The sequence below is a fragment of the Uranotaenia lowii genome, chromosome 2, assembly GCF_029784155.1.
Source record: "Uranotaenia lowii strain MFRU-FL chromosome 2, ASM2978415v1, whole genome shotgun sequence".
NCBI classification, from domain to species: Eukaryota; Metazoa; Arthropoda; class Insecta; order Diptera; family Culicidae; genus Uranotaenia; species Uranotaenia lowii.
Window position 1 is genome coordinate 213,169,614 of NC_073692.1, and position 27,660 is coordinate 213,197,273.

The window sequence follows — 27,660 nt, forward strand, 5'->3', positions numbered from 1 at the left end:
ACATTGAAGATTAAAAAATGACTGCAAATTTCTCTTTAATTTTTTCAACAAGGACATTCATTTGATTGTAAAATGTAAAAAATGATTTTTTTATAAATTAAGTGTTTCTGCATTGGATTTAAAGGAGTGACAAAGGTTACAACAAGGTTTAGTTTTAATCATAAATTACACTAGTTTACAAAATTAAAAAAAATCGTGAACTTAATTGAGCGACCTTTATTGTTAATGTGAAATCGGGCCTGAATCCGAAAATGAAATTCAAAAAAATTCTCAGTAGAACAGTTTTTGAGTCATGCTCCAAATATAAAAAAAAGGAAAAACAAAAAAATGTACTTTTACTTAGATTAAAATATCTCGAGCAGCATAATATAAATTTGAAATCTCTTTTTTGTATATTAAAGGTGAATAAATTTGCGATCGATCATCTGAACTTCATTTTTGCGTATAATCAACAATATTGTTGATATTCGTGACTTTATGATAAAAAAAATTATAAAAAACGTTTTTTCTTTAAAGAAAATTTTGTTTATTTTTAACATTTAAAAAATCTGATTTTACCCATTTTAATGAACATTTAATTGACCACATTCATCATGATGTGGTTTTTTCTCTAAACAGCTTGATAAAATATTCAATAAAGTGGCTCGAAAATAGGTGATAAAAAATGTAAAAACCAAAAAAATGTAGGAATACCAATTCAACTGTACGAAAGATCCATCCATCAACCAAATTTACAAAAAAATAGAAGTCAGAAGAACAAAGAATCGCTCTAAATGTTCAAGCAAACCTCCTGAGAACTAAGCTAAAGACTTTGAACTTAGATGGAAAATCTTTCCTCATTCTCAAATAGGTTGAAATTCCCCTAATTTCAGGAGATTATTATTTTTGTTTTGTTTCTGAGATCTGAGGTAAAATATCGCCTGTTGAGTTTTGCGTTTGATGGTGAAAATTCCCCGAGAATTTAGAACTTTTGAAGGTTGGGATAAAAATAGTTTGGATGGGAATTTTCTACATAGCCATACAGGATTGAAAAATAAACTACATTAGTTGTCTTTAATTTTCTTCTTCACCTGTAACGAGTCAGAAATGGGATTCGAACTCCAAATTTTGGGGTTCATATTTTGCAAAACGTTTAGATTTCCGAACTAGTATTCATTTTAAAACCTCGATCAGGTATTATATTCGAAATTTAAAAATAAAATTATGAGTTTTTTTTACATTTTCACATAAAGTATTGCATAGGCAACGTGTAAAACAGATAAATAAAGTTGATTTTATTGCAAAAAGTTGTTGAAGTAGTCTGAAAAAACACATATTAACCAATGGGATATTTTTATTATCTGACGGGTTTGCGCCGAAGGTCTTCAGATCTTCCGCAAAATTGAGAGTTTGATTCATTTTTACGACTTAAAAATGCATGTATTTTCTCAAATTTCTAACATTTTTACTTCTCTAGTTAGATTTGATTAGATTTTTTTTGTAAATAAAATAAAACCGTATTTCAAAGCTACATAACTCTGTTATTTTTCAACGGAAATCATAAAACAGCATATAAAAAATCATAGAAAATAATTACATCAGCTTTTCAAATAAAATATTTATAAAAAAATTAAGTCATAACCTTTACCATGAAAAATTATAAATAAGCTTTAGATGATGTCTAAAAGTATCGTCTGCATCACCGAATATTCTGCAAATAATACCATTATATAGCCCAATTTATGATGCAACTTTTATCTGAAGACATCAAATTGGGCGTATAACTCCTTTAAGAGTCCCCAAGCTGGTAAAATTTCGATACGTTTTGTTGTGCTTCTTGATGATTTCCGTTGAAAAATGACAAATTTACGTAGCTTTGAAATATGGTTTAATTTTATTTACATAAAAAAGCTAACCAAATCTTACTTGAAAATAAAAATGTTAGAAATCTGAAAAAGATGTGTTTTAAGTCGTGAATTTTCAATTTTGAGGAAGATTTGAAGACCTCGGGGCAAACCCGTCAGATAATAAAAAAAAATCTTCAAATAGTTAAAAAAAAACAGCTACCTTTCAAAATTACTTTATTCCGATAGATCTCATAATATATTACCTCTCTCTAAACTGTGCGATTTGCAAACCGTAGTTTACGTATTCGATAATCTGCACTCGTCTAACCATAACCAAAACTTGATATTTAATGCGGGCCGGAGAGTTCATAATACCCGTCAATCTCACCATCTTATGCGCAGCACAGTCTCTACCTGTCTTAGTCAACGTCGAATTTCTTTCATTGGTCCTACGAAGTTCAACAGCCTTCCAGAAGATATAAAAAACAGCTCTAGTAGAAACATTTTTAAGATCAAACTAATACAGTACTTCAAAGTAAACCTAAACCAATAACCAACCACTAATTTAGAATTTTTTTTTTTTTTTTTTTGATAATTTTCTTAGCAGTAAATTTAGTTCTAATTATTTAGTTTTAGTTTTTTACTATCAATTCTTATAAATAAATAATTAATTTGTTAATCATTAAAATGGATCTCTTCAAAGGAATATTCTTCCACTGAGATTCATTGAGTAAAATTCTCTTTTGTTTTTTCATACTTCCTCGTAGTAAATAATATTTTTTACGTTCTCAGCATGATTAAAGTTTGTCCGCGTTTGAATTTTTAATGTTATTTTCTTGTTTGCTGCCAGACATGCTGAGAACAGTTAGCGTCCATTACCAGGGGGCTCAAATGAGCTTTTTGGTATGGGGGAGTGTGGTGGGCCGCTAAGAAAAAAAAAAAAATCGTGAAAAGTACATGTTCCGTAAAGGGTGTCCACGATGAAATTGCTTTTCTTTCTTTTTGATAGGAGTTTAACCCCGATGAAATTGCCACACTATGAAATTGCTCTAACTTTCTACCCGTTGGGTGGAATTTTATGAAAATTTGGGTGGATTTATTTCATAGTGCATTGTTTACGTCCTGCAAGTTTTAAAGTCCTGTGATCAAAACTCCCGGAAAATGTTCAACCCTCCCAGCACTCTGGAGCTCCGCCCCATCGAGAAGTACTGGGCGATTGTAAAGCAGCACTTTCTTAAACGACCTAAGATAGTGAAGACAGTCGAAAAACTGAGGAAAGTATGGGTTTGAATTGGGTTTGAAAAAGTTTGATTCACAGGTTGTGCAGAATCTTATGGCCAGGGTTAAGGCCAAGGTGCGGGCATTTGCGTATGGACTGTAAATAAAATACAAGTAAAATGGTAAAATTAAGTTTAATAGTTATTTTTCAATCCCTGAAAATTTGATGGCAATCGGATGAAAACTCGAATTTTGCGAATCAATTTTGTGTGTGGCAATTTCATTGTGTACACTCTTTATTTCCTAATGATACCAAAATGCGTCAAATTACATCCAATTTTTAATCCACCATCCAAAATTTTCTGCAGTGACTGAAACAATTCCGGCGGTTGATTGATTGAAAAATTATGTTTTACACTTTTTTTTACTCCTTGTGGCTATAATCCTAAAATAAATATACTTCCATCTGTTCAACATAAAGCTTTTAACATCAGATTTCATATGCACTAAGCGAAATTTCGTAGTGCAATTGGTAGCTAACCTACAGCTTTTAACGAAGCATGTTTCAACGATTATTTCCTTTGACCTTGAATATCATAAAAACCAGTGATTGAAGCTGAATATTGCCTAAGTTTATTTATTTATTTACATAGTATTCCGTCTCACGACATAACTTGATGAACATTGCCTAACATATTGCCTAAGTATCATTTTTGAATTACGCTACAAGGTTTACAAACCTAAAAATTTTGTACAGATTGTAAAATTGTTCAATTTGTACGATTGAGAAACAAGCGAGATATAGCAAATTAAAGTTGAAAGTGTTAAATTAACACTCTAGATCAGTGGTCGGCAACCTTTTGAGTCAGGAGAGGCAAAAATTACAATTTTTCAAAATTTATATATTTGAAAGAGCCACATTTGTTAGTTGCAATGAAATGTCTCTCTAATAGTTCTAAATTTGTCTATTCCAATTGCGATGATAAATTCTAAATAACCCAAGGTTTTCATACTTTGTCTTCAGCAGCTCTAGTTTTTGAAAACCAAGGGTTGATTCAAAAGAGAACTTTAAAAATTCATTTAATTTTTTTTCTGCAATGCTGTGAAATTTAATTCTGTTTTTCACACTGTTGCTTCGAATCAAGTACCAAAAATAGCTCTAGAATATTTATTAACTTTTCTTTATGTTTTTTGCCATAATTCAGTTTAAAATGAGAATTTTATGAAATTTATGAACATGTTGAAACAAATTATTATTTTTTTATATTTTAGCATAAATAATAACATACTGTGGTTGTTAAAAAATTAGAATCTTCAGAATAAGGGACTCAAAAATGTTTTGTGAAATTTGTGAAATTTTTACTATGAAACAAAAATATTTAGTACATATTTTGAAAAAAAAAGTTGTGGATGAATTCCATAGAATACATGTTACAATACTGTTCTGTGATTTGTTCGAGCAATCTTCCTTCTTAAAATTTGGGAAATTGATATGAAAAAAAACCACAATAAAAATTTATAAACCTTTTTTGCCTATGAACTTTAAATTTCAAATTTTGTTTTTTTGATTCTAAAGTACTTCACATTTAGATTGGTATAAAAAAAAGTCTTTGAATTTTCAGAAGAGTATTGATTTAGCCCCACAAAAGAGAGTCTTGAAAGATGAATTTATGTCTCTAAAGAGTTTAAAGCTAGTTCATCAGAGGATTTAAAAGAAAGTAAAAAAAAATCTTCAAAGAATAGGCTCCAATGAGTCATCAGGCGCATTGGCAACCCTGATTCCGAACCTTGCGCTCGTTTTAACGCGCCAATCGTAGTATGTTGAAAATAGCGTAAATTTTTCCAAACGGCCGATTTCCAATGAAAGTGAACAAAAGTTCGAAACCAAATTTTAGGCGTTAATTCATCCCATAAAATCAACTTTTTTTTTTTTAATTTTTGTTAGTTCATTTTGAATTTCTCTCCAGTCAAATGTCTGTAAAAATTAGTGCGTTTTCGGTCTTCGGCTGCATTCGGGTGTGTTCGGCTGCTAGGCGGATATTGAATATACAACGGCGCGTATTTGCAACATAGTTTAGCTCTGTGGCTTTGAATTTAGTTTTCCTAAATCAAGTTTTTAAAGCAACTGAATGAATTTTAGTGATACAAAATCATAGGCATTTGTAGAAAACACTTTTTATTCAACGAATACCTTCATTTTTTACACGAAATGTACGTGGAATACATATCAAATCAGCGGTTCGCTTAGGTGGGCATAATAGAGTATGTTCCTCTACAGTCTCCGTTTCCTGTAACTACTATCTTGGAGTTACAAGTCCTAGCAAAAATTTTTGTAGCTACATTCTTATTCTCTCTTGATATACATTCCATATACATTATAGGAACATCGTATGAAAGTTGAAAAAACATCATTTACCTACTAAGGTGGAGGCAATATACCTACATAGATATCATTTCTTTCTTAACCCTCATCCGCATTAGATTTCATTACTCTAATCAGCACTTGTGGTGTCAATTTGACACCATAAGCTCAAATCGTTATTACTTTTGGCGTGTTAGACCGATTTAAACAAAACTTATATCAAAAGAAACCTTGTAATGTCAGTAAAATATGTTTAGAACATTATATACAGCTAAAGTTACAAGTTTTCTCATTATTCAGCATGAAAGAAAAAAAATCCGAAAAAACATGCCTCACGAAAACTGCTGTAGTTCATATGTTACACGTCCAAAAAAATATTTGCCTTATGCATATGAAAGCTGAAGTTAATGCCTACATCATGGAGACAAGAAATATTTTTTTAAATTTTTTTTAATGAAATGGTCACAAAAAGATTAAAAAAGTGGTCTAAAAAACCTACTTTTCATTCGATTGCTAGTAAATACTGTTTGAGCGATGTTAGAGTTTTGAAAAAAATATGACTATAAAATGTATTAAAATTCCAACATTTTGCTGTCTTTAGATTTTTGATGCAACAAAAATTGAATTAACTGGAATTTTTCAAAGTTCACTACTTTGCGCGATTTTTTTACAAATTAAAATTTCATCTGTTTTTGTGGTCCACTGTCAGGTTGTACCCAGATTATCGGTGCTTTTAATTTGTTTGGACCAATCAAGAGTATATTCATTGTAAAGCACATTTAATCTAAATTCTAGTGAGGTGCTACAATTCACGCTGTGAGATTTCACAAAAATATGAAAATTATAAACGTAAAATCATTCCTGAATTTCTAGAACTACAAGCACCGCGTCCAGCAAATCGTGTTTGTTTGCTCTCCGAGTAGGTACGGTGGGTGGTGATTCGGGCAGAGAGCGAAGCCGACGGACGAAGAAATGCACGTCACGCATCATTATTTCGTCTGTCGGCTTCGCTCTCTGCCCGAATCACCACCCACCGTACCTACTCGGAGTAGTCAAAACTCTAACATCGCTCAAACAGTATTTACTAGCAATCGAATGAAAAGTAGGTTTTTTAGACCACTTTTTTAATCTTTTTGTGACCATTTCATTAAAAAAAATTTAAAAAAATATTTCTTGTCTCCATGATGTAGGCATTAACTTCAGCTTTCATATGCATAAGGCAAATATTTTTTTGGACGTGTAACATATGAACTACAGTAGTTTTCGTGAGGCATGTTTTTTCGGATTTTTTTTCTTTCATGCTGAATAACGAGAAAACTAGTAACTTTAGCTGTATATAATGTTCTAAACATATTTTACTGACATTACAAGGTTTCTATTGATATAAGTTTTATATGAAGTTCATAATAATTCAAACGACTTAAATAGATATTACTTTTGTGGTGTCAAAATGACACCAAAAGTCGGAAAAGGGAGTTTTTTGTCCAGGCTTCCAGGGTTCGTCCATAAAAAAAGTAAAGATGCAATATTGAAGAACTTTTGAATTCATTTAGGGTCATCGAAGAAATTTTTGTATTTTGAAGCTTCTGAAAAAAGTTACAAGCCTTCAAACTTGCAATGGTGTCAAAATGACACCCTAATGCGGATGAGGGTTAAGTGATAAAAACTACACCAATTGGGCGCTATCCGACACCTTATTCGTACCTATCGGAAGAATCCAAAAAAGCGCAAGATTTTGCTCTCATAGCCTTCAAATCGTTGTCAGCGACAATATTTTCCAGTTTTCTCATTGGTTAATATTACTCGAATCCCATCTGATTTTTTACCATCTTGATCAGCGATGGAAATGAAATGAATATGATGCGATAAAGGTTTTATCCTGAACTGTACACTTCGCGATCTGTACAAGTAGCGAACAAACTTGGTTCCTCTCAATCCATAACAAAATGTTGGTACGGTTGTCACTCGGAGATAACGAATACATTGTTAGACAACATCCCAGTAAGCGCGTCCTCTCAAAAATCGACAGAGCATGCAAAAAATTGAGAGTTGAGTCACCGAACTTAGAATAAAACGGTTAATTTCGGCGACACTACAAAGATCGCAAGAATTCTCATTCGGTTTGTCCTGCCGAGATACCTAGAGGCAACGAATACGAATGCGTACATGCAAAATCAGTTTGAATCGTACTCTCGTACGGTGTGGTCGCACATTATCCCCGTCTTTTTTATATGCGTGCTTTCAATCGTAGCAGTCGACTTCGCTCGCAGGCAGGCAGACACGCGTCTCGAAGAGAAACATACAAACACGATTCGGGTTGTTTTCGTGTGTTTCTCTGGAGGGCGTGTCTTAGCTTAATTCGTGGCACTCACCCAAGGCACGCGTATGGTGTGTTCCTCTCTAACGATGTGATGATGCAAAATCGCCAGAGAGATCGTTACGATCCCTCTGGCGATTTGAGTTACCTCTCTGCCGATTCAAATTTACTGGGATATAGCTCTGACAAGTGAGTAACTTTCTTTGCTCGATGTGTATACTTAAATCGCAAGCTGAAATGCTGCACGGAGAATGAGTGTCGATAACATTTTTGACTTGTGACAGTCGAAGATTCTGTTGGTCCTCTGACTATCGGAATGACATTTTTGAATTTTTGATTCCGTGACTGTCATGGAAAAATTTAAAAAAATGTCATGATGCGACACATGAATAGAAAGCTCTTGACCTCTACATGATGAGAATTGATAGGAAAAGTGGTTCGGGGCCATCTGGTCCTGGCCACGGCCAATCCGGCCGGTTCCGGAATCCGAAAAATCAAAATGATCAGATTTTAACTTGCGACACATCAATAGAAAGCTCTTGACCTGTACATGAGCGGAATTGATAGAAAAAGTGGTTCGAGGCCATCTGGTCCTGGCCACGGCCAATCTGGTCGGTTCCAGAATCCGAAAAATAAAAATGATCAGATTTCAACTTGCGACACATCAATAGAAAGCTCTTAACCTGTACATGATGGGAATTGATAGCGAAAGTGGTTCGGGACCATCTGGTCCTGGCCACGGTCAATCTGGCCGGTTCCGGAATCCGAAAAATCAAAACGATCAGATTTTTACTTGCGACACATCAATAGAAAGCTCTTGACCTGTACATGATGGGAATTGATAGCGAAAGTGGTTCGGGACCATCTGGTCCTGCCCACGGCCAATCTGGCCGGTTCCGGAATCCGAAAAATCAAAATGATCAGATTTGAACTTGCGACACATCAATAGAAAGCTCTTGACCTGTACATGATGGGAATTGATAGCAAAAGTGGTTCGAGGCCATCTGGTCCTGGCCACGGCCAATCTGGTCGGTTCCGGAATCCGAAATATAAAAATGATCAGATTTCAACTTGCGACACATCAATTGAAAGCTCTTGACCTGTACATGATGGGAATTGATAGCGAAAGTGGTTCGGGGCCATCTGGTCCTGGCCACGGTCAATCTGGCCGGTCCCGGAATCCGAAAAATCAAAATGATCAGATATTAACTTGCGACACATCAATTGAAAGCTCTTGACCTATGATGGGAATTGATAGAAAAAGTGGTTCGAGGCCATCTGGTCCTGGCCACGGCCAATCTGGCCGGTTCCGGAATCCGAAAAATCAAAATGATCAGATTTCAACTTGCGACACATCAATAGAAAGCTCTTGGCCTGCACATGATGGGAGTTGATAGCGAAAGTGGTTCGGGGCCATCTGGTCCTGGCCACGGCCAATCTGGCCAGTTCCGGAATCCGAAAAATCAAAATTATCAGATTTTAACTTGCGACACATGAATAGAAATGGAACAATGATTATATGGAAAGTTAAAATTGAAACATCAAATGTTTTATAACATGTTCATTGTGTTTTAATAAACTTTATATATTTTGGAAAAAAAAAATTTACTATTGCAAAACTTATCGAAAATTTCGCTTTTCAAAATACACTTTTTTATATCCTTTTAGGTAAAACGCTTCATGTAGGCAACGAAATTCAATTTCTTGAATTTTTCGAATCAATTATTGGTGCACCTTTTAAACTTGGAAAAGGACGAAATTCAATATAATTATGCATTCTTATTGTAATTTGGGAACCAGAAACTTTTCTCAAAGGGTAACAGCATTCTAAATTTGAGCGAAAAACACGTGGACTGGCAGGCATCAGGCCTCAATATATATATATATATATATATATATATATATATATATATATATATATATATATATATATATATATATATATATATATATATATATATATATATATATATATATATATATATATATATATATATATATATATATATATATATATATATATATATATATATATATATATATATATATATATATATATATATATATATATATATATATATATATATATATATATATATATATATATATATATATATATATATATATATATATATATATATATATATATATATATATATATATATATATATATATATATATATATATATATATATTAACCATGCAAAACTCAAGAACTTTCTATTCATGTGTCGCAAGTTAAAATCTGATCATTAAGATTTTTTGGATTCCGGAACTGGCCAGATTGGTCGTGGCCAGGACCAGATGGCTCCGAACCACTTTTCCTATCAATTCCCATCATGTACAGGTCAAGCTTTCTATTGATGTGTCGCAATTTAAAATCTGATCATTTTGATTTTTCGGATTCCAGAACCGGCCAGATTGGCCGTGGCCAGGCCCAGATGGCCCCGAACCACTTTTCCCATAAAATCCCATCATGTACAGGGCAAGAGCTTTCTATTGATGTGTCGCAAGTTAAATGCGTCCATTTTGATTTTTTGGATTCCGGAACCGGCCAGATTGGCCGTGGCCAGGACCAGATGGCTCTGAACCACTTTTTCTATCAATTCCCATCATTTGCAGGGCAAAAGCTTTTAATTGATGTGTCGCAAGTTGAAATCTGATCCTTTTGATTTTCGGATTCCGGAACCGGCCAGATTGGCCATGGCCAGGACCAGATGGCCCCGAACCACTTTCACTATCAATTCTCATCATGTACAGGTCAAGAGGTTTCTATTCGTGTGTCGCAAGTTCAAATCTGATCATTTTGATTTTTCGGATTCCGGAACCGGCCAGATTGGCCGTGACCAGGACGAGATGGCTCCGAATAACTTTTCCTATCAATTCCCATCATTTGCAGGGCAAAAGCTTTCAAGTGATCTGTCGCAAGTTAAAATCTGACCATTTTGACAGTCGTTTTCGTACTGATGAATGTCGCTCTAGGCATCCCTGCTTATTAGTAAGAAAATCATCTTCTTTGACGAAATGATTATGATAGGATCGCTTCTGTTCGTCAGATGTACATTTTCCGATAAACTCTTTATACCCAGTTGTACACTTTGAGATCCACATCTTGTGGTCAGCGCACACTACAAGAGAAATATGGTAAGAAGGAGAGCGTAAAGTCTGAACCAACACGGATAGTATTTAGATGGTGCTATTTTGAGATACTCGTAACTCGTTTCTCACAGAGGTCTGTTTGCAATTGTGAGAGGAGTATGTGAGTGTCGTCGACAGGCAACGATGTCAATGCATCGTAGACGAGGTTTGTATGTATTCAATTATCGCTAGAAGCGATTTTTTTCCATCGCTGATCTTGATGCACTGTTGGTTGCAGAGAGAACATGACGATGATTCTCTCACTTGAAACCCGCGCTGGAGCAAAATGATTTCAAAATTTACAAACATGGCGGACTTTCTATCATATCCGATTTAAACTGACTTCATAAGACATTTTATACGATCTTTTCACTATGCAGTTGGAATTGCAATTCGCAGCACCATAGTAAACGACTTAAGTTATCATTTCTGATACGATTTCATGTTTGCTGGGAGGCCGAAAGTCAAGCTTTTTGATACTTTGCTTAAGAAATATCTCTTTGGAAGAGCATCACTTTTTTCCGTTTGCCTCTCTCCCACCTTTCCCACCGTTCTAATTTTGAACACTACTAAAAGTTATTTGAAAAAGAGTTTTGGACTACAAGTTTTTCAATAAATCATATACATTTTCCTTAACTTTTCTTTCCAGGGACCGGAGCCGAAGATTCTGGAAACCTACTCGAAGCTGACGATGCGGGACGCGATGGACTACATGCGGCGCAATCCGTCCACCATTGGCCAAATGTCCGGCACCGAGTCGATGAGCGCCCTGTTCCGCAACTACACCGGCGTCTTCGGTGGAAGGTGCGGGGCGTCCTTTCTGGGCACATGGTAACAGAAACTAATAAAGTCTCGATGCATGCTTCAGTCGAAGAACAGTAAAACAGTAAAAATAAAACAAGTAACGAACGCTAGACAGTGTTGGAACGTTGAAAAGTTTCCGAGGGTTTTCGTTCGATGGAAACCGTTTTTGGAGTGTTTCGTAAGACCTACCTATTGCTAACCTCAAAATTAATCTATCCCTTTCAGTTGACCGGCAAGCAATTCGATTTCGGTGTGACTTTTCTTGGAGTTTAGTCACCCTGTAGTGTCGAATTGTTTGTTGGATATGTTTGGTTTTGTTTAGTCTCCCCGTTTTAGACATTTTTTAGTTTTTTTTATCTTTTCCCGTTTTAAACCTACACATTTTATTTCGATCCCGTAGAACTCTAAAAGTATTATTTTTTGTTATCAATTGGTGCCAGACTTACAGACGACCACCTGCAAATGCATCAATTTATTAGTTCTATTACCTGTAAACAAATATTTAACCTAAGGTGTTGGCTGTCGAATTTTTCACTAAGTAGTTGTGGTTTTGTGTACACCTGTACTCGTGAAACCCAATCTTTTTGGAACTTAATACTAAAATTTCATCTTCAACTATTCCCCAGTCCAAGCTTTTCCAATTTGGAAAATTCGACCCGAAACTTGGACATGCAGGAGCTGGACTACAATCCGTCTAAGAAAGACTTGACCGATGCGAAGATCCACCATTTGCTGTCGGTTGAACTGAAACCCTACCGGAGAGTAAGTATCGGGATGTCAGCTTTCCATTTTCACGTTTTTTGTCATCTGAGCTGTACTTTTGTCATAATTTCAAACTCCCAAAGAAAATCCTGTATAGCTTTCTTAAGTTGCATTTAGAGTAATTGACAAGAAAAGTAAGTGAAAAGGGTAGAACACTTCATTCTTACAGATACCAAAGCCAGCTGATTAAAGGCTTGGTAAAATTTGAACATCCCTAAATTCTCAGTTAGCATAGACCATTAGAGCGTACACATATCATCAAAGCATAGTTTAAACTCAAATCAGGACTGACATCAGAATAGAGAACAAAAAAGCTAGCGTTCGTTATTCATAAGGCATGGCAAATTTCACAAATTCAGTCATCATCAGAATTTTGCATAGAATGGTAATTGACAAAAAAAATCGAAACTGTTTTTATAAATAAAACTAATGCAGCAGTAATGAAAATCATCAAATTTAATTGAATTGTTTAAGTTATTTTTTTTTAACTTTAATGTTCTCAAAACTTTCGAAAAATTTCGATAGAATAAAAAGAACTGACGGATTTAACACATTTGTTAAAATTTGTCAATTTCAACGAATTTTACAACTTCGTAAGTTATGACTTTTAAAACAATTCAGAAAAAGTTGAAACTTTTGATAATTTTTGACAAAATTTAAAAAAAATTAAAAAATTGCTCAATATAAAAACAAAATTGATAAAATTGACAAAATTTCTAAAATTGATAAAGCTTGAGCTTGAGCTTGAGCTTAGATAAACCGTACATTTCAGTAGTTGCTTCTCCGTGATTGACAAGAACCATCAAAATTGTACATAGATCCAAATAAATGGGGCTTGGGATTAGCTTACCATTTTCTGTGTACACGTTTCGAAGGGTCCTTATCTTATATGATCAATAACGGCGCCGGCCACGTCCTTACGGTTCATCGGGGAAAGGGAAGGATTGTTAGTTCGACTTCCGTTGCTACTAGAGACCGAATACACCTCTAAATCTCCACGGTCGTCACAGGAAGGGTGGTTTGTTAGTGGGGAAGGTAAATTAGATCTGGATTCCCTTTGGGAAGGGATGTGATCAAAGCAAAGTTAAATATTTAATGTTCGTCGCGTCGCACACTATCGAGTTCACCGCGTTTTTATTTAGAGCAAATACATCCTAACGTGGCATTGTCATACACATACAATGTACTTAGCACCGGTGCAACTCACCGAATTTTACCGCGCGTTTATGACGAGGAGAGCAAAACGTCCTAACGTGGCATTGTCATACACGTACAATGCACAATTATATCGCGCGCTTAAAATGAGAAGAGCAAATGGTCCTAACGTGGCATTGTCGTACACGTACATAGCACAATTTTATCGCGCGCTTTAAATGAGAAGTGCAAAACGTCCTAACGTGGCATTGTCATACACGTACAATGCACAATTTTATCGCGCGCTTAAAATGAGAAGAGCAAAACGTCCTAACGTGGCATTGTCAAACACGTATAACGCACTTGGCGCCGATGAAACTCACCGAAGTTTTTCACGCGTTTAAAAGAGAAGAGTAAGAACGATCTGACGCATTATGCAAACGGGGAGAGAAAGAGGAAAAGAAAGGAAAGAAAATACGCATCCGAAGGCGCCTCGCTTGCCTGATGTACACTTTTCCCAAGCAACTGAACGGAGGAGGAAATCACCATTGTTGCCCTCTTGCTCCAACAGCATTAAAACGCTTTATTTATTAACACCGACGACCGACCGAACCTAATCACGTCAATTATCACCACGCACACACACACACACACACACACACACACACACACATACATACATACACACACACACACACACACACACACACACACACACACACACACACACACACACACACACACACACACACACACACACACACACACACACACACACACACACACACACACACACACACACACACACACACACACACACACACACACACACACACACACACACACACACACACACACACACACACACACACACACACACACACACACACACACACACACACACACACACACACACACACACACACACACACACACACACTACAAAATTTCTAAAATTGATAAAATTTATAAAATTGAAAAAATTGAAAAAGTTTACAAATCTGACTGAATTGATAAAACTGACAAATGAACAAAGTTCCTATGATCAACAAAATTACAAATTTTGCAAAAATTTCCAAATTTACGAAAATTACAAAATTCACAAATTTACTAAATTTTTAAAATTTATAAAATTTTTAAAATTTATAAAATCAACAAAATTTACAAAATTTACCAAATTTAAAAAATCTACAAAATTTACAAAATTTTACAAAATTTACAAAATTTACAAAATTTTCTAAAATTACGAAATTTACTTTATTTACAATATTTACAAAAATTACAAAATTTAAAAAAAATTAACAAAATAAACTAAATTTACAAAATTTACAAAGTTTATAACATCTACAAAATTAACAAAATTTACAAAATTTGCAAAATTTATAAAATTTACAAAATTTATGAAATTTACAAAATTGACTAAATTTACTAAATTTACAATATTTACAGAATTAACAAAATTAACAACAAAACAAAATTTACAAAATGTACAGAATTGACTAAATCAACAAAATTTGTCAATTTGTCAATTTCAACGAATTTGACAACTTCTTATGACTAATGACTTTTAATCGATTTAGACAAAGTTGAAACATTTGATAATTTTTGACAAAATTGGAAAAAAAATAAAAATTGCTCAATATAAAAACAAAATTGAGAATAACAAAATTGAATTTAAATTACAAAATTTAAAAAATTCCCAAATTTACAAAATTTTACAAAATTGTCCAATTTTACAAAATTTTCTAAAATTACAAAATTTAAAAAATTTACAAAATAACAAAATTTAAAATATTTACAAAATTTGCTAAATTTACTAAATTTAAAAAATTTTCCCAATTAATAAGATTTAAAAAATTCACAAAATTTACAAAATTTACACAATTTACCAAACTGACCAAATTTGCAAAATTTACCAAATTTACAAAATTTACAAAATTTACAAAATTTACAAAATTTAAAAAATTTACAAAATTTACAAAATTTACAAAATTTACAAAATGTACCAAATTTACAAAATTTACAAAATTTCCAAAATTTGCAAAATTTACAAAATTAACTTATTTTACAAAATTTACAGAACTTACAAAATTTACTGAAATTTACCATATTTACAAAACTTACAAAATTTACAAAATTTAGCAAATTTACAAAATTGAGAAAATTTACAAAATTTACGAGATTAACAAAATTTACAAAGTTAAAAAAATTTACAAAATTTACAAAATTTACAAAATTTACAAAATTTACAAAATTTACAAAATTTACAAAATTAAAAATTTACAAAATTTCAAAATTTACAAAATTTACAAAAATAAAGTTAACAATATTTATGAAATTTACATATTGATAAAATTTACAAGATTTAAAATTTACAAAATTTACAAAATTTACAAAATTTACAAAATTTACAAAATTTACAAAATTTACAAAATTTACAAAATTTACAAAATTTACAAAATTAACAAAATTTACTAAATTTACAAAATTTACAAAATTTACAAAATTTCCTAAATTTGCTAAATTTACTTAATTTAAAAAAATTACAAAATTTACAAAATTTACAAAATTTACAAAATTAAAAATTTACAAAATTTCAAAATTTACAAAATTTACAAAAATAAAGTTAACAATATTTATGAAATTTACATATTGATAAAATTTACCAGATTTAAAATTTACAAAATTTACAAAATTTACAAAATTTACAAAATTTACAAAATTTACAAAATTTACAAAATTTACAAAATTTACAAAATTTACAAAATTTACAAAATTTACAAAATTTACAAAATTTACAAAATTTATAAAATTTACAAAATTTACAAAATTTACGATATTTACAAAATTTACAAAATTTACAAAATTTACAAAATTTACAAAATTTAAAAAATTAACAAAATTTACAAAATTTACAAAATTTACAAAATTTACAAAATTTACAAAATTTACAAAATTTACAAAATTTACAAAATTAACAAAATTTACTAAATTTACAAAATTTACAAAATTTCCTAAATTTGCTAAATTTACTTAATTTAAAAAAATTACAAAATTTACAAAATTTACAAAATTTACAAAATTTACAAAATTTACAAAATTTACAAAATTTACAAAATTTACAAAGTTTACAAAATTTACAACATTTACAAAATTCAAGAAATTTACAAAATTTACAAAATTTACAACATTTACAAAATTTACAAAATTTACAAAATTTACAAAATTTACAATATTTGCAATATTTACAAAATTTACAAAATTTACAAAATTTACAATATTTGCAATATTTACAAAATTTACAAAATTTACAAAATTTACAAGATAAACAAAGTTTTCAAAGTTTAACAAGTTGACAAAATATAAAAAAATCACAAAATTTACAAAACTTACAAAATTAACAAGATTTACAAAGTTTACAAGGTTTACCAAGTTGACAAATTGTACAAAATTCACAAAATTTACAAAATTTACAAAACTTACAAAATTTACAAAATTCACAAAATTCACAAAATTGAGAAAATTTACAAAATTTACGAGATTAACAAAATTTACAAAATTTACAAAATTTACGAAATTCACGAAATTTACAAAATTTACTAAATTTACTAAATTTACTAAATTTACTAAATTTACTAAATTTACAAAATTTACAAAATTCACAGAATTCACAAAATTTACAAAATTTACAACATTTACAAGATAAACAAAGTTTTCAAAGTTTAACAAGTTGACAAAATATAAAAAATTCACAAAATTTACAAAATTTACAAAATTTTCAAAATTTACAAAATTTACAAAATTTACAAAATTTACAAAATTTACAAAATTTACAAAATTTACAAAATTTACAAAATTTACAAAATTAACAAAATTTACAAAATTTACAAAATTTACAAAATTTACAAAATTTACAAAATTTACAAAATTTACAAAATTTACAAAATTTACAAAATTTACAAAATTTACAAAATTTACAAAATTTACAAAATTAACAAAATTTACAAAATTTACAAAATTTACAAAATTTACAAAATTTTTAAAATTCACAAAATTCACAAGATGTAAAAAATTTACAAAATTTACAAAATTTACAAAATTTACAAAATTTACAAAATTTACAAAATTTACAAAATTTACAAAATTTACAAAATTTACAAAATTTACAAAATTTACAAAATTTTCAAAATTTACAAAATTTACAAAATTTACAAAATTTACAAAATTTACAAAATTTACAAAATTTACAAAATTTACAAAATTTACAAAATTTACAAAATTTACAAAATTTACAAAATTTACAAAATTTACGAAATTTACAAAATTTACAAAATTTACAAAATTTACAAAATTTAATATTTACAAAATTTACAAAATTTACAAAATTTACAAAAATAAAGTTTACAATATTTATGAAAAGTGAGAAAATTTACAAAATTTACGAGATTAACAAAATTAACAAAATTTACAATATTTACAACATTTACAAAATTTACTAAATTTACAAAATTTACAAAATTTTCAAAATTTACAAAATTTACAAAATTTACAAAATTTACAAAATTTACAAAATTTACAAAATTTACAAAATTTACAAAATTTACAAAATTTACAAAAATTACCAAATTTACAAAATTTACAAAATTTACCAAAATTTACAAGATTTACAAAATTTACAAAATTTACAAAATTCACAAAATTTACAAAATTAACAACATTTTTAAAATTTACAAAATTTACAAAATTTACAAAATTTACAAAATTTACAAAATTTACAAAATTTACAAAATTTACAAAATTTACAAAATTTTCAAAATTTACAAAATTGACAAAATTTACAAAATTTAAAAAATTTACAAAATTCACAAAATTTACAAAATATACAAAGGTTACAAAATTTACAAAATTTACAAAATTTACAAAATTTACAAAATTTACAAAATTTACAAAATTTACAAAATTTACAAAATTTACAAAATTTACAAAATTTACAAAATTTACAATATTTACAAAATTTACAAAATTTACAAAATTTACAAAATTTACAAAATTTACAAAATTTACAAAATTTACTAAATTAACAAAATTTACAAAATTTACAAAATTTACAAAATTTACAAAATTCACAAAATTTACAAAATTTACAAAATTTACAAAATTTACAAAATTTACAAAATTTACAAAATTTGCAAAATTTACAAAATCTACATAATTTACAAAATTTACAAAATTTACAAAATTTACAAAATTTACAAAATTTACAAAATTTACAAAATTTACAAAATTTACAAAATTTACAAAATTTACAAAATTTACAAAATTTACAAAATTTACAAAATTTACAAAATTTACAAAATTTACAAAATTTACAAAATTTACAAAATTTACAAAATTTACAAAATTTACAAAATTTACAAAATTTACAAAATTTACAAAATTTACAAAATTTACAAAATTTACAAAATTTACAAAATTTTGTTAATTTACAAAATTAACAAAATTTACAAAATTTACAAAATTTATAAAATTTACAAAATTTACAAAAGTTACAATATTTACAAAATTTACAATATTAACAGAATTTACAAAACTTACAAAATTTACAAAATTAAGAATATTTAAAGGATTTAGAAAATTTTCAAAATTTTTAAAATTTATTTAATTTTTTATTTTTTTTTATTTTATTAGAGACGTTTTAACCAACTTTTGGTTATTCGCGTCTTTATTTATTTAATTTAATTTAATTTAATAATCTACGAAATTAACAAAATTTGACAAAATTTTAAAAAAATTTGGCGAAATTTTGTAAATTTTATAAAAATTTAAAAAAAAATAGTCAAAATTTTAGAAAATTAACGAAACAAACAAATTTTACAAACAAAAATATTTTAAATTAACATTAAAATTTTGAAAATTTGATAATGTAGTAATTTTTTCGATTTTTTTTGTTTTGTAGTCTGTTCGAAGTTTTGTAAATTTATTGAATATTTTGAATTTAAGATATTTTTTAAATGTTAATCCCATTTTTTTGTTTCATTTTCCATACCTGATTTTTCAATTTTATTTTCTCATCAGAAAACAAAAGTTAATACTTCATTCGCAAGCATGAAAATTTTTTATATTTTAATATTTTATATTCTCGTATTCCTAAGTCATTATATGCAAGATTCTGGTGGTGATCCATTTAATTTTTATTAGGAAACATTATTTTCCAAACATTTTAGGAAATTCTACCCGTAAGCCCATATTCGAGCCCATGCAAAATAATGTTATCTTTTTTCTCCATTTTTCGCATCTTTTTTCTCTCGCTATCAAAAATTGTAAAACCCCGCCGCGTACCTTGCTTCAAAAACGAAACCAAATCAAAACAACCACCCTTCCACGTGTCAACCGAATCAACTGTTAATCATCGTTCGAAAACAAAAACATTCGTGCCTTCAAAAACCGTTTTTCCGAAATTTTCGATTGAAAACTTTGCCCCGAAAATTCGTCACTTCTTCTGGCAACACCGACCCACGCCCTAATCCGTTGTCGATCATCGAAAACGATCTCATGCATCACATTGAACTCATAAAAAAAAACAAACAAAAACTGAATTTGCGCCGATCTTGAAGCAGGCTTCAACACACATGGTACGCCTACATTTATTCTATAATTTGTTCAAATAATTTGTGTAAATTAAGGTACTGGCACCACTGTTGAGTGACGTTTCATTTCACAATAACTTTCAACTGTAAAGTCGAAAGCGGGTTTCTTTTGTTGTTGTTTTTTCGATAGGGTTAAGGTGCCTCTACTTGAGCTTAATAAAAAAAATCACTGCATATTCCTAGTAAACTCCAGTCAAACAACAACTCGTCAAATCATTACTTGTCTTGATGTTACATGTTCCATAATCAATAAGCTGATAAGTTCCAAAAACTAGAATTAATAGTTCCGATTCCGATTGTTTACAATATCTTAACCATAAACAAAAACTAATTGGCACTTTTTTGTGTTTTTGATTCGTTTCATTTCCTTTACATGTGATTCCCGCAAATGGTCCCGATTTTCTCTGATAAACTGAAATTATATCTAAAAAAATCCCTTAAATGTCTAAATGAAAAAATCAAACGTTTGATGTAAACGAAACATGATGTGTAGCATGAAAATAATAATAAGGTGCGGAATTCGATGATTGACATTTACTTTTTTCCATGCCCGGTTCTGTTCACAGTTTGACAATTCTTGCATTTCCGTTTCGTTCCAATGTTTATCGTTTCCGTTTATGCTGTTCTCGCCTCTTTAGATTAGCCGTTTCTTTTCGAATTGTTGACAAACGATTTTCAATTTCATAGTTTAAGCGAAGTGTTGAAAAAACTCGTTAAATGCCTTGAAAAAGATAAGTCAAATGTCTAAACGTCGATTGTAATTAATAGGTTCGTTTTGATTTTTGTTGGAGTCTGGAAGCACTTTCTTCCTTCTCTTTGAATCCATTTTTTAGTTTTCAGATTAGGTTTTTGTAGTTTGCATTTCAAAAGTTACAGTGTATGACGTTGCTAAAAAAAATTGATAAGGATTCCATTTCAGCTGGAACTCTTCCAAAAAACTTAGTGAAACGAAAAACGGACCTTCCTTTCATTTCAACGTTTGTCCTAGAATAGCATCACGTATTTTTGGAACTTAGTTTAGAGAACAATCAAGCATGCCCACCTTTAGAGAGTTTGTCTTTCTTAGCTAGTAGAAAGGACGGCCTGAAATCAGCTTGAAACAAAAAAAAATCACCCTCTTACTAAGCACCATGTCCCCGTCAGCTGTACGTCGTCCAGTTTATAATTCATAGTTCATAGATAGGAATCCCTCTCGTTTTCCGTTGGGAAATTGTGGTGCACAAAATGGCTAATAACAACATCTCAACTAGTTTAGAATTAGCGTGAACAAACACATGGGTATTGGATTCACCTTTTCTACTTAGATAGAAAAACAAAACTTTTTTTTCAATTTTTGTTAAGGAGTGATGATATTAATTCTGATTTTCTGTTTTCTTTTCCCTAATCCTTGTTGTTGCAGAATCGAAGACTTAGCTACAGCCGGCACGCTGTTGATGATCGAGATTTATCAACCCAGGTAATTCAAAAAGGCTCATTTCAGTCGTTTTTTATAACTGATGTTTTTATTTTTTTAGGTTAACTATAAAATGCAAATGAACATTCGAAGGATGATCAGCGAAAAGAAACATCACAAACGAAGTAAACGAGTTAAGGTAACGTATTGAATGTTTGCTTTAATTTTGTTATATTTACATTAAAGATTGTACTCTAAAAAAAGACTCACAATGTATATTTGAAATTTTCGCTCTTTATAAAAAGTTGCAAATCAACTATAAAATGGGTTCTCTTGTTTTTTCGAGTGCCGTCTTGAAAGTCAGATAAACATCATTCTGATTGCGTTCGTTAGTTTTTCTATCGTGAAACTTAGCTTATCTATCAAGGTACTCCAAAGCTAATAACTCTTTAATCTAGATCATCTCAAGAGATACCCAGAGCTATCAAGATAAGGCTAAAGCCACAAATAGTCTGAGGGAGCAAGAAGTAAATGATCTATCTAGATTAGTCGACATTTCTACGCCGTAGTGAGCGTAGGTTTGAACCAGGTCAAGATTTAGTTTCAGAAATAACGTTTAAGTGTAAGTAACACATTTTAGAAATTTATAATAAGATTGTATATTTCATTAAAAGTTGATTATGTTTAGGAAACATCTTGAATTTACAGTGGGCCTTAAATTCTTTGAAGTTTGAAAAGCTTCTTTTCGACTTGACGAATTTTTCAAATGTATCAGCTCAAGAAAAGCTGTTAAGTAAAAGATCTGTGTACAGAAAAATCTACATAACACGTGACACATACGAGATTTTAGCAAACAGCAGTTGGGAAATTCTGTTTATTAAATCAGCCCCACACGATTGCTAGCTGAACCAAATTTAAGGTGAATTCAAACTCCAGAGACATGGATGATCCATTAAGGAAATTTTTTATAAAACCAACCTCAAGGACCTGTGATATGGTCAAAATGCTGTTAGGTCTTTCGGCTGGATGGGTTTTTGAACAAGTAGGTAGAGCTAAGCTGAATGGATAGGCCTGAAAAGAGTGGATTGAATTCCAAAGCACGGGGAGCCACCGCGTCTCCCCAGTATGCTACTCTGGGTCCATGGGTGCAATTGGTCGCCAATACGCCATAACGTCCACCTGGGGCCCCTGGCCATAATTACCATCTGGACCTGCAACCAAGGTTGCCGAAATAAATTCTGTGTTTTTGAAAAAAATAATTCTGACTTTCTGTGATTTTGCCCAAAAATTCTGTGATGAAATTCTGTGATGCTTTTTCCTTGAATTTCCGTGAAAATTCATGAGAAATTGGGTCTTTCACACATTTTAGTTGGGCAAAATCAATTACCGTTACCAATCTTCTCATACTTTTCCAATTCAAAGTAAGAAATTTAAATTTGATACTGTCCAAAAAATTATAATTTTGGAAATCCATTAAAAATTTAAAAATTCCGTGAAATCTGTGAAAATTTCAAAATTCTGTGTTCTGTGACACAGATTCTGTGATGAAAATTTGCTCAAAATTCTGTGAAATTACAGATTTTTCTGTGATTTCGCAACCTTGCCTGCAACGAAGCCTTCAGAAGACCAAGTCCGCGCTTCTGCGCTTGTCGGCTTACTTGGTTTCAAGTCAAAACTCCGGCATATATATTTACCCTGCCTCTTTTTACGATTCAAGACTAAGAACCTCTCCTCTGACGGCTTGAGCTCCGGCCTTTACTCGTTAATCGGAGCTCGCTTGGTTACCACGACTATCGTGCGCTTCGCCTCTGTTCGAGACCACTGCTAGAGACCAATGACCTCTTCTCTAAAGACTTGAGGTCTTGGCTTTGGCTTTGACTCGAGGCCCTCTCCTCCTTGTCCGTTCCTGTGCTGATCGAGAGCAGATTATTCTAGACGCCTGTCACTTCATACTGTCCGGGGCTTTACGGAACTACACGGATGATTCCTAGCGAAGTCATCATCCTACACCGACTCGAGTGACTCACCCGCAGACGACGTGAAGTTATTCTATCCGAGAGTATTCCGCGGCGTGAATACTCTTCCCCTTCGAGTTCGACTGCGAAGAAGGTAGAGTCTTATCCCCGCAGCATCGGCCGTAGGGATTGCGTTCTACTCGGATACTCCTATGCTTTACTGCTACGCTTTTTGCCCGCCGTTTGCCGATCGAGAGCAGCTTATCCTAGACTCGCGTCTGTCACAGCACACGTACGGGCATTTTACGCTTACGGCTCAGATGAATCGCGAAGGTTATGTCATCCTAGTCGGCTCGAGTGACTCACCGACGACGTGAAGTCACTCTACCCGAGAGTATTCTGCGGACTAAATACTCTTCTCCCTACAAGTTCGACTGCGAAGTAGTTTAAGTCTTGTCCTGCAGCAGCCGTCGTAGAGAGCGCGTTCTGCTCGGATACTCCGTGCCGGTGGAGGTATCCTACACAGTGTTCGCGACGTTCCTAAATAGCAGCTCGGCATACACAGATAGTAAAGTCTTGTCTTAGTATGCTTCGCTGCTAGGTTCGGACTCACTTTACTTAGATGCTCCACGGCGAAGGAGTCACTCTACACACCGGTCGCGGACTGGTACTGGTATCAACTCCTTTGCAGGGCAGTCATGATCCGGGTGAACCCATCGCTGACTACGCGCCAAGTATTGGCATCCTCACACACCCTCTGCATGATGTTGTCGGCTGTCGTGCCGGTTTTTTGCAGGCGTAATCGACGTGAAGCGATCGTCGATCGTCGATCATGCCTGAGTACTTGATCGCACGCTTGGATTCGATTACGCACAGGCCAGCTGCAATCGTCACTGTTTGCGCTGATAATAGGTTTGTGATCAGCACCATCTCGGTCTAGAAGGAACCAGACGCAAGCTCTTGGAGCACATCTAACTTTCCACTTGCTTCATCGCTATTGTGGCGAATAGCTGGACCTTCTCTGTCGATAGGCCCGATGCCAGGAAAACCACGTCGTCAGCGAATCCCACAAGTCTCACTCCCGTGGTGAGACGCAGTCTCAGCAGTTCGTCGTAGACGATGTTCCACAATACTGGGTCAAGTATCGATCCTTGTGGAACCTCTGCCGAGACACTCACTGTTTTCAATCCATCGCTGGTCATACACTTTAGTTGGCTGTTACGGAGGTAACACTCCACCATACTTCAGATAAATGCCGGAATTCTCATACGAATGAGCGACGACGCAATCTGTGGTTCGGCCTTTCCGAAACCAAACTGTTTATCAGAAAGGCCGTTATCGCAATCGGTGTAGAGCTGCACTGGACCACCTTCTCCAGCACCTTGCCAACCGTGTCTAGGAAACATATCGGGCGATATGTTGATGGATTTCCCTGGTGGCTTTCCCGGTTTTGGCAGGAGCACCAATCGCTGCCGCTTCAACACATCTGGGAAGACCCTCTCATCTATATACTGTTGCAGTGATGATCGGAACATTTCAGGGTGTTTTATGAAATGCTATTTACGTTAGGGATGCCATCCGGACCCGGAGCTTTGAACAACTGGAAGGACTTAGCAATGACCCGCAGTTCCTCTAGCAAAATCTGCTCCTCCTCACGCGTATCCCAGTCATATGGGATCCTCGGCCATGTGACTTCCTCGTGCTGTGGGAACAGCTCGTTGGCTATTTCGCGCAGGTTGTTCGGGCACGTTTACTGCGGCATACCCCTGCTCCGCGTCTTGGCCATGACAATCCTGTAAGTGTCGCATTTGCGTAGGCACTCAACGCTTCTCTCTTGCTGACTAGGTCCTCGCTCTCTGTATATATTGCCTAGCCCGTAGGCAGCTAAATAGTACGTAGGTCTGCGATTTCCGTCGTCCACCTGTGGACGGGTTGCAGAGTGTCTTTCCCTAATAGTCTAATGTTTAAGTGTTAGTTCTCTTCCTTAGTTAGTTTTTGCGCAGCTATTAATTGATCCAGGCATCAACCTTTACAAGCATTCTCTTTTATCACATTTGAGAATTCTGGACTAAAGTTGAAACGTTCCTGTAAGAAGATTGGAGGATTATAAAAATGTGTTCTCAGGCGTTCCTGCATTATTTTCCGAAATATTAATTTCTTCTTATTACAAGATTAACAGATAACCACGTCATATTCAAAACATCTGTTGTAAGTTGAGAATTGTTGTAACAAGTAACAACTTAAAAAAAACTTTGAGTAGCGCGTATAAAAAGCACTTGCTGAAATCCTTCGAAACTCTTGTCGCGACTTTATCTCCTTATGCTCCAACCATCTTACCTTAGGTCAGGTCTCTGAGATAATTTTCCGTGTAGACGTCATCTAACACTGTCTAAAAAGACTTCTAAGCCCTGTTGGAATTCCTTGTCTGCGAAATAACCTTTTTCCTTACGATATCCATTGCGCAGAAGGTTTTTGTTATCCCTGCAGCTTTACTACTCGTATAGTCCACGCCGATGGAGTAGTCCTATCAAGCTAACGATGCACAAGCCTCAACTTTGCTCCGCTATTTGGAAGACCATCTCTCATCGACCGTCTGTTTCAAGGCTCGAACTCTCTTCTTCAACTCCCGAATCAAATTACTTTAACTATTCTTCGCAGCGTCTCCAGATCTCCGAATTTCCCCGCAGTTCTACGGATCTCCGAATCGATGTCTGAAATCTACGGATTTCTACGGATTGAAAATGTTTGCTACTTAATTTATCGGCCCTATCGATGATAATTGATGTCCTTTTAAATAAAAACATCTTTAAATTATGTAATTTTATAGAAGGATGGAAAGTAAGAAGAAATAAAAAAGGAGTTTAATGAGAGGGCCAATAAATTCAGTAATAAGCATTAAATTACGGCGATTAATCTCGATTATTGGAAATTATAGCGATTTTCGACGCATGAACGAAAATTCAAGCTGACAATCGGAACAAAATTTGAGTGTTTTTGGTTTTTTTTGTCAATTTAACGGATTTTAGCGGTTTTCAATCTGACAACGCTGTCGTTCTTCGGCCTCTCGAAGCAAGTAAGAAGAGGCATCTTCAAATAACTCGTTACCGGCACGGGAGAAAGTTATCCCCTCAACAACTGATCGTTTTCGGTAGATTCCTCTCTCTTCACTAAGGCAGGAGAGGAGATGTCGATATCTCTTCCAAGGATGTCCTACCGAATTCGTCTTCAAACTGGTTCCAAGCAGCGATGCCACACATATCGATTTTCCGGTATTTATACCGATTTTTGACGACATTTTTGACCAAGGATCAGTATATCTCGCGCGAGCTTTCATTACGTTGTATGAAACAAAATGTAAACAAACAGTTTTATTAAATTACAAAAAAAACAAAAACTGGCATAAACTAGTCGCAACTTCCATTTAGAATATTCGTAGCCTGGGCAAAGTATTCTACCTATATGTAAAATACAAATGTACAAGTTGTTTTGATAACTTTTGCAGCATTTTTCTGTGAATTCTTAAGATGCTTCATACGACGTAATGATAGCTTACGCGAGGTATACCGTATTCCGATTTTTGGCAAAACATACCGATTTTTGGAAAAATCGTACAAATAGAAAATTATTTCCAAAATATAACTAAAATTATCGTTTTTTTTTATTTCGAACCAATGTAATCCTAGTGCCTTATTAGCCAACAAGTCTCAGCGTAATCGATAGCGTCTTTGTCTTCTATGCCAATTGTGTTGAGATCGAATCTTGATTATCGTTTTTAGATTAGAATGTTAGATTAGCGATTATAGCAGTTCAAGATGTTAATAGATCATATCTTGCTCTATCATATTCTATTTTGTTTATTTATAGAGCATTTTAACCATCTTGATCATTCGTCCTCTCAAGTTTTATGTATAACACTTAGGAACCAAGATAAATGTGTGTTCAAAGAATATAAGAGTTATTTTTCATTTATTTTAGGGCGCTGCGCGCTGAATTAACTCAATAATCAACATTCCCGAAGAGGGATTTAGATTTCTGAAAAAAAGGTTATTGGAGTTTTTTTTTTCGTTATTTTCTTTCTAAATCTGCAAAAAAGTTAAAATCTTG

At 32.6% G+C, this 27,660-nt stretch overlaps 1 protein-coding gene across 1 annotated transcript in view; it reads left to right on the plus strand.

Moving 5' to 3' along the window:
• Nucleotides 1-27,660, plus strand: part of LOC129742307 (uncharacterized) — a 258,555-nt gene that overhangs the window by 171,443 nt on the left and 59,452 nt on the right. The window contains exons 6-11 of the mRNA XM_055734190.1: nucleotides 11,511-11,692; nucleotides 12,292-12,427; nucleotides 20,176-20,193; nucleotides 20,702-20,719; nucleotides 21,608-21,664; nucleotides 21,723-21,800. Of these exons, the coding sequence (XP_055590165.1) occupies nucleotides 11,511-11,692; nucleotides 12,292-12,427; nucleotides 20,176-20,193; nucleotides 20,702-20,719; nucleotides 21,608-21,664; nucleotides 21,723-21,800 (489 nt within the window). The remainder of the gene's footprint in view (nucleotides 1-11,510; nucleotides 11,693-12,291; nucleotides 12,428-20,175; nucleotides 20,194-20,701; nucleotides 20,720-21,607; nucleotides 21,665-21,722; nucleotides 21,801-27,660) is intronic.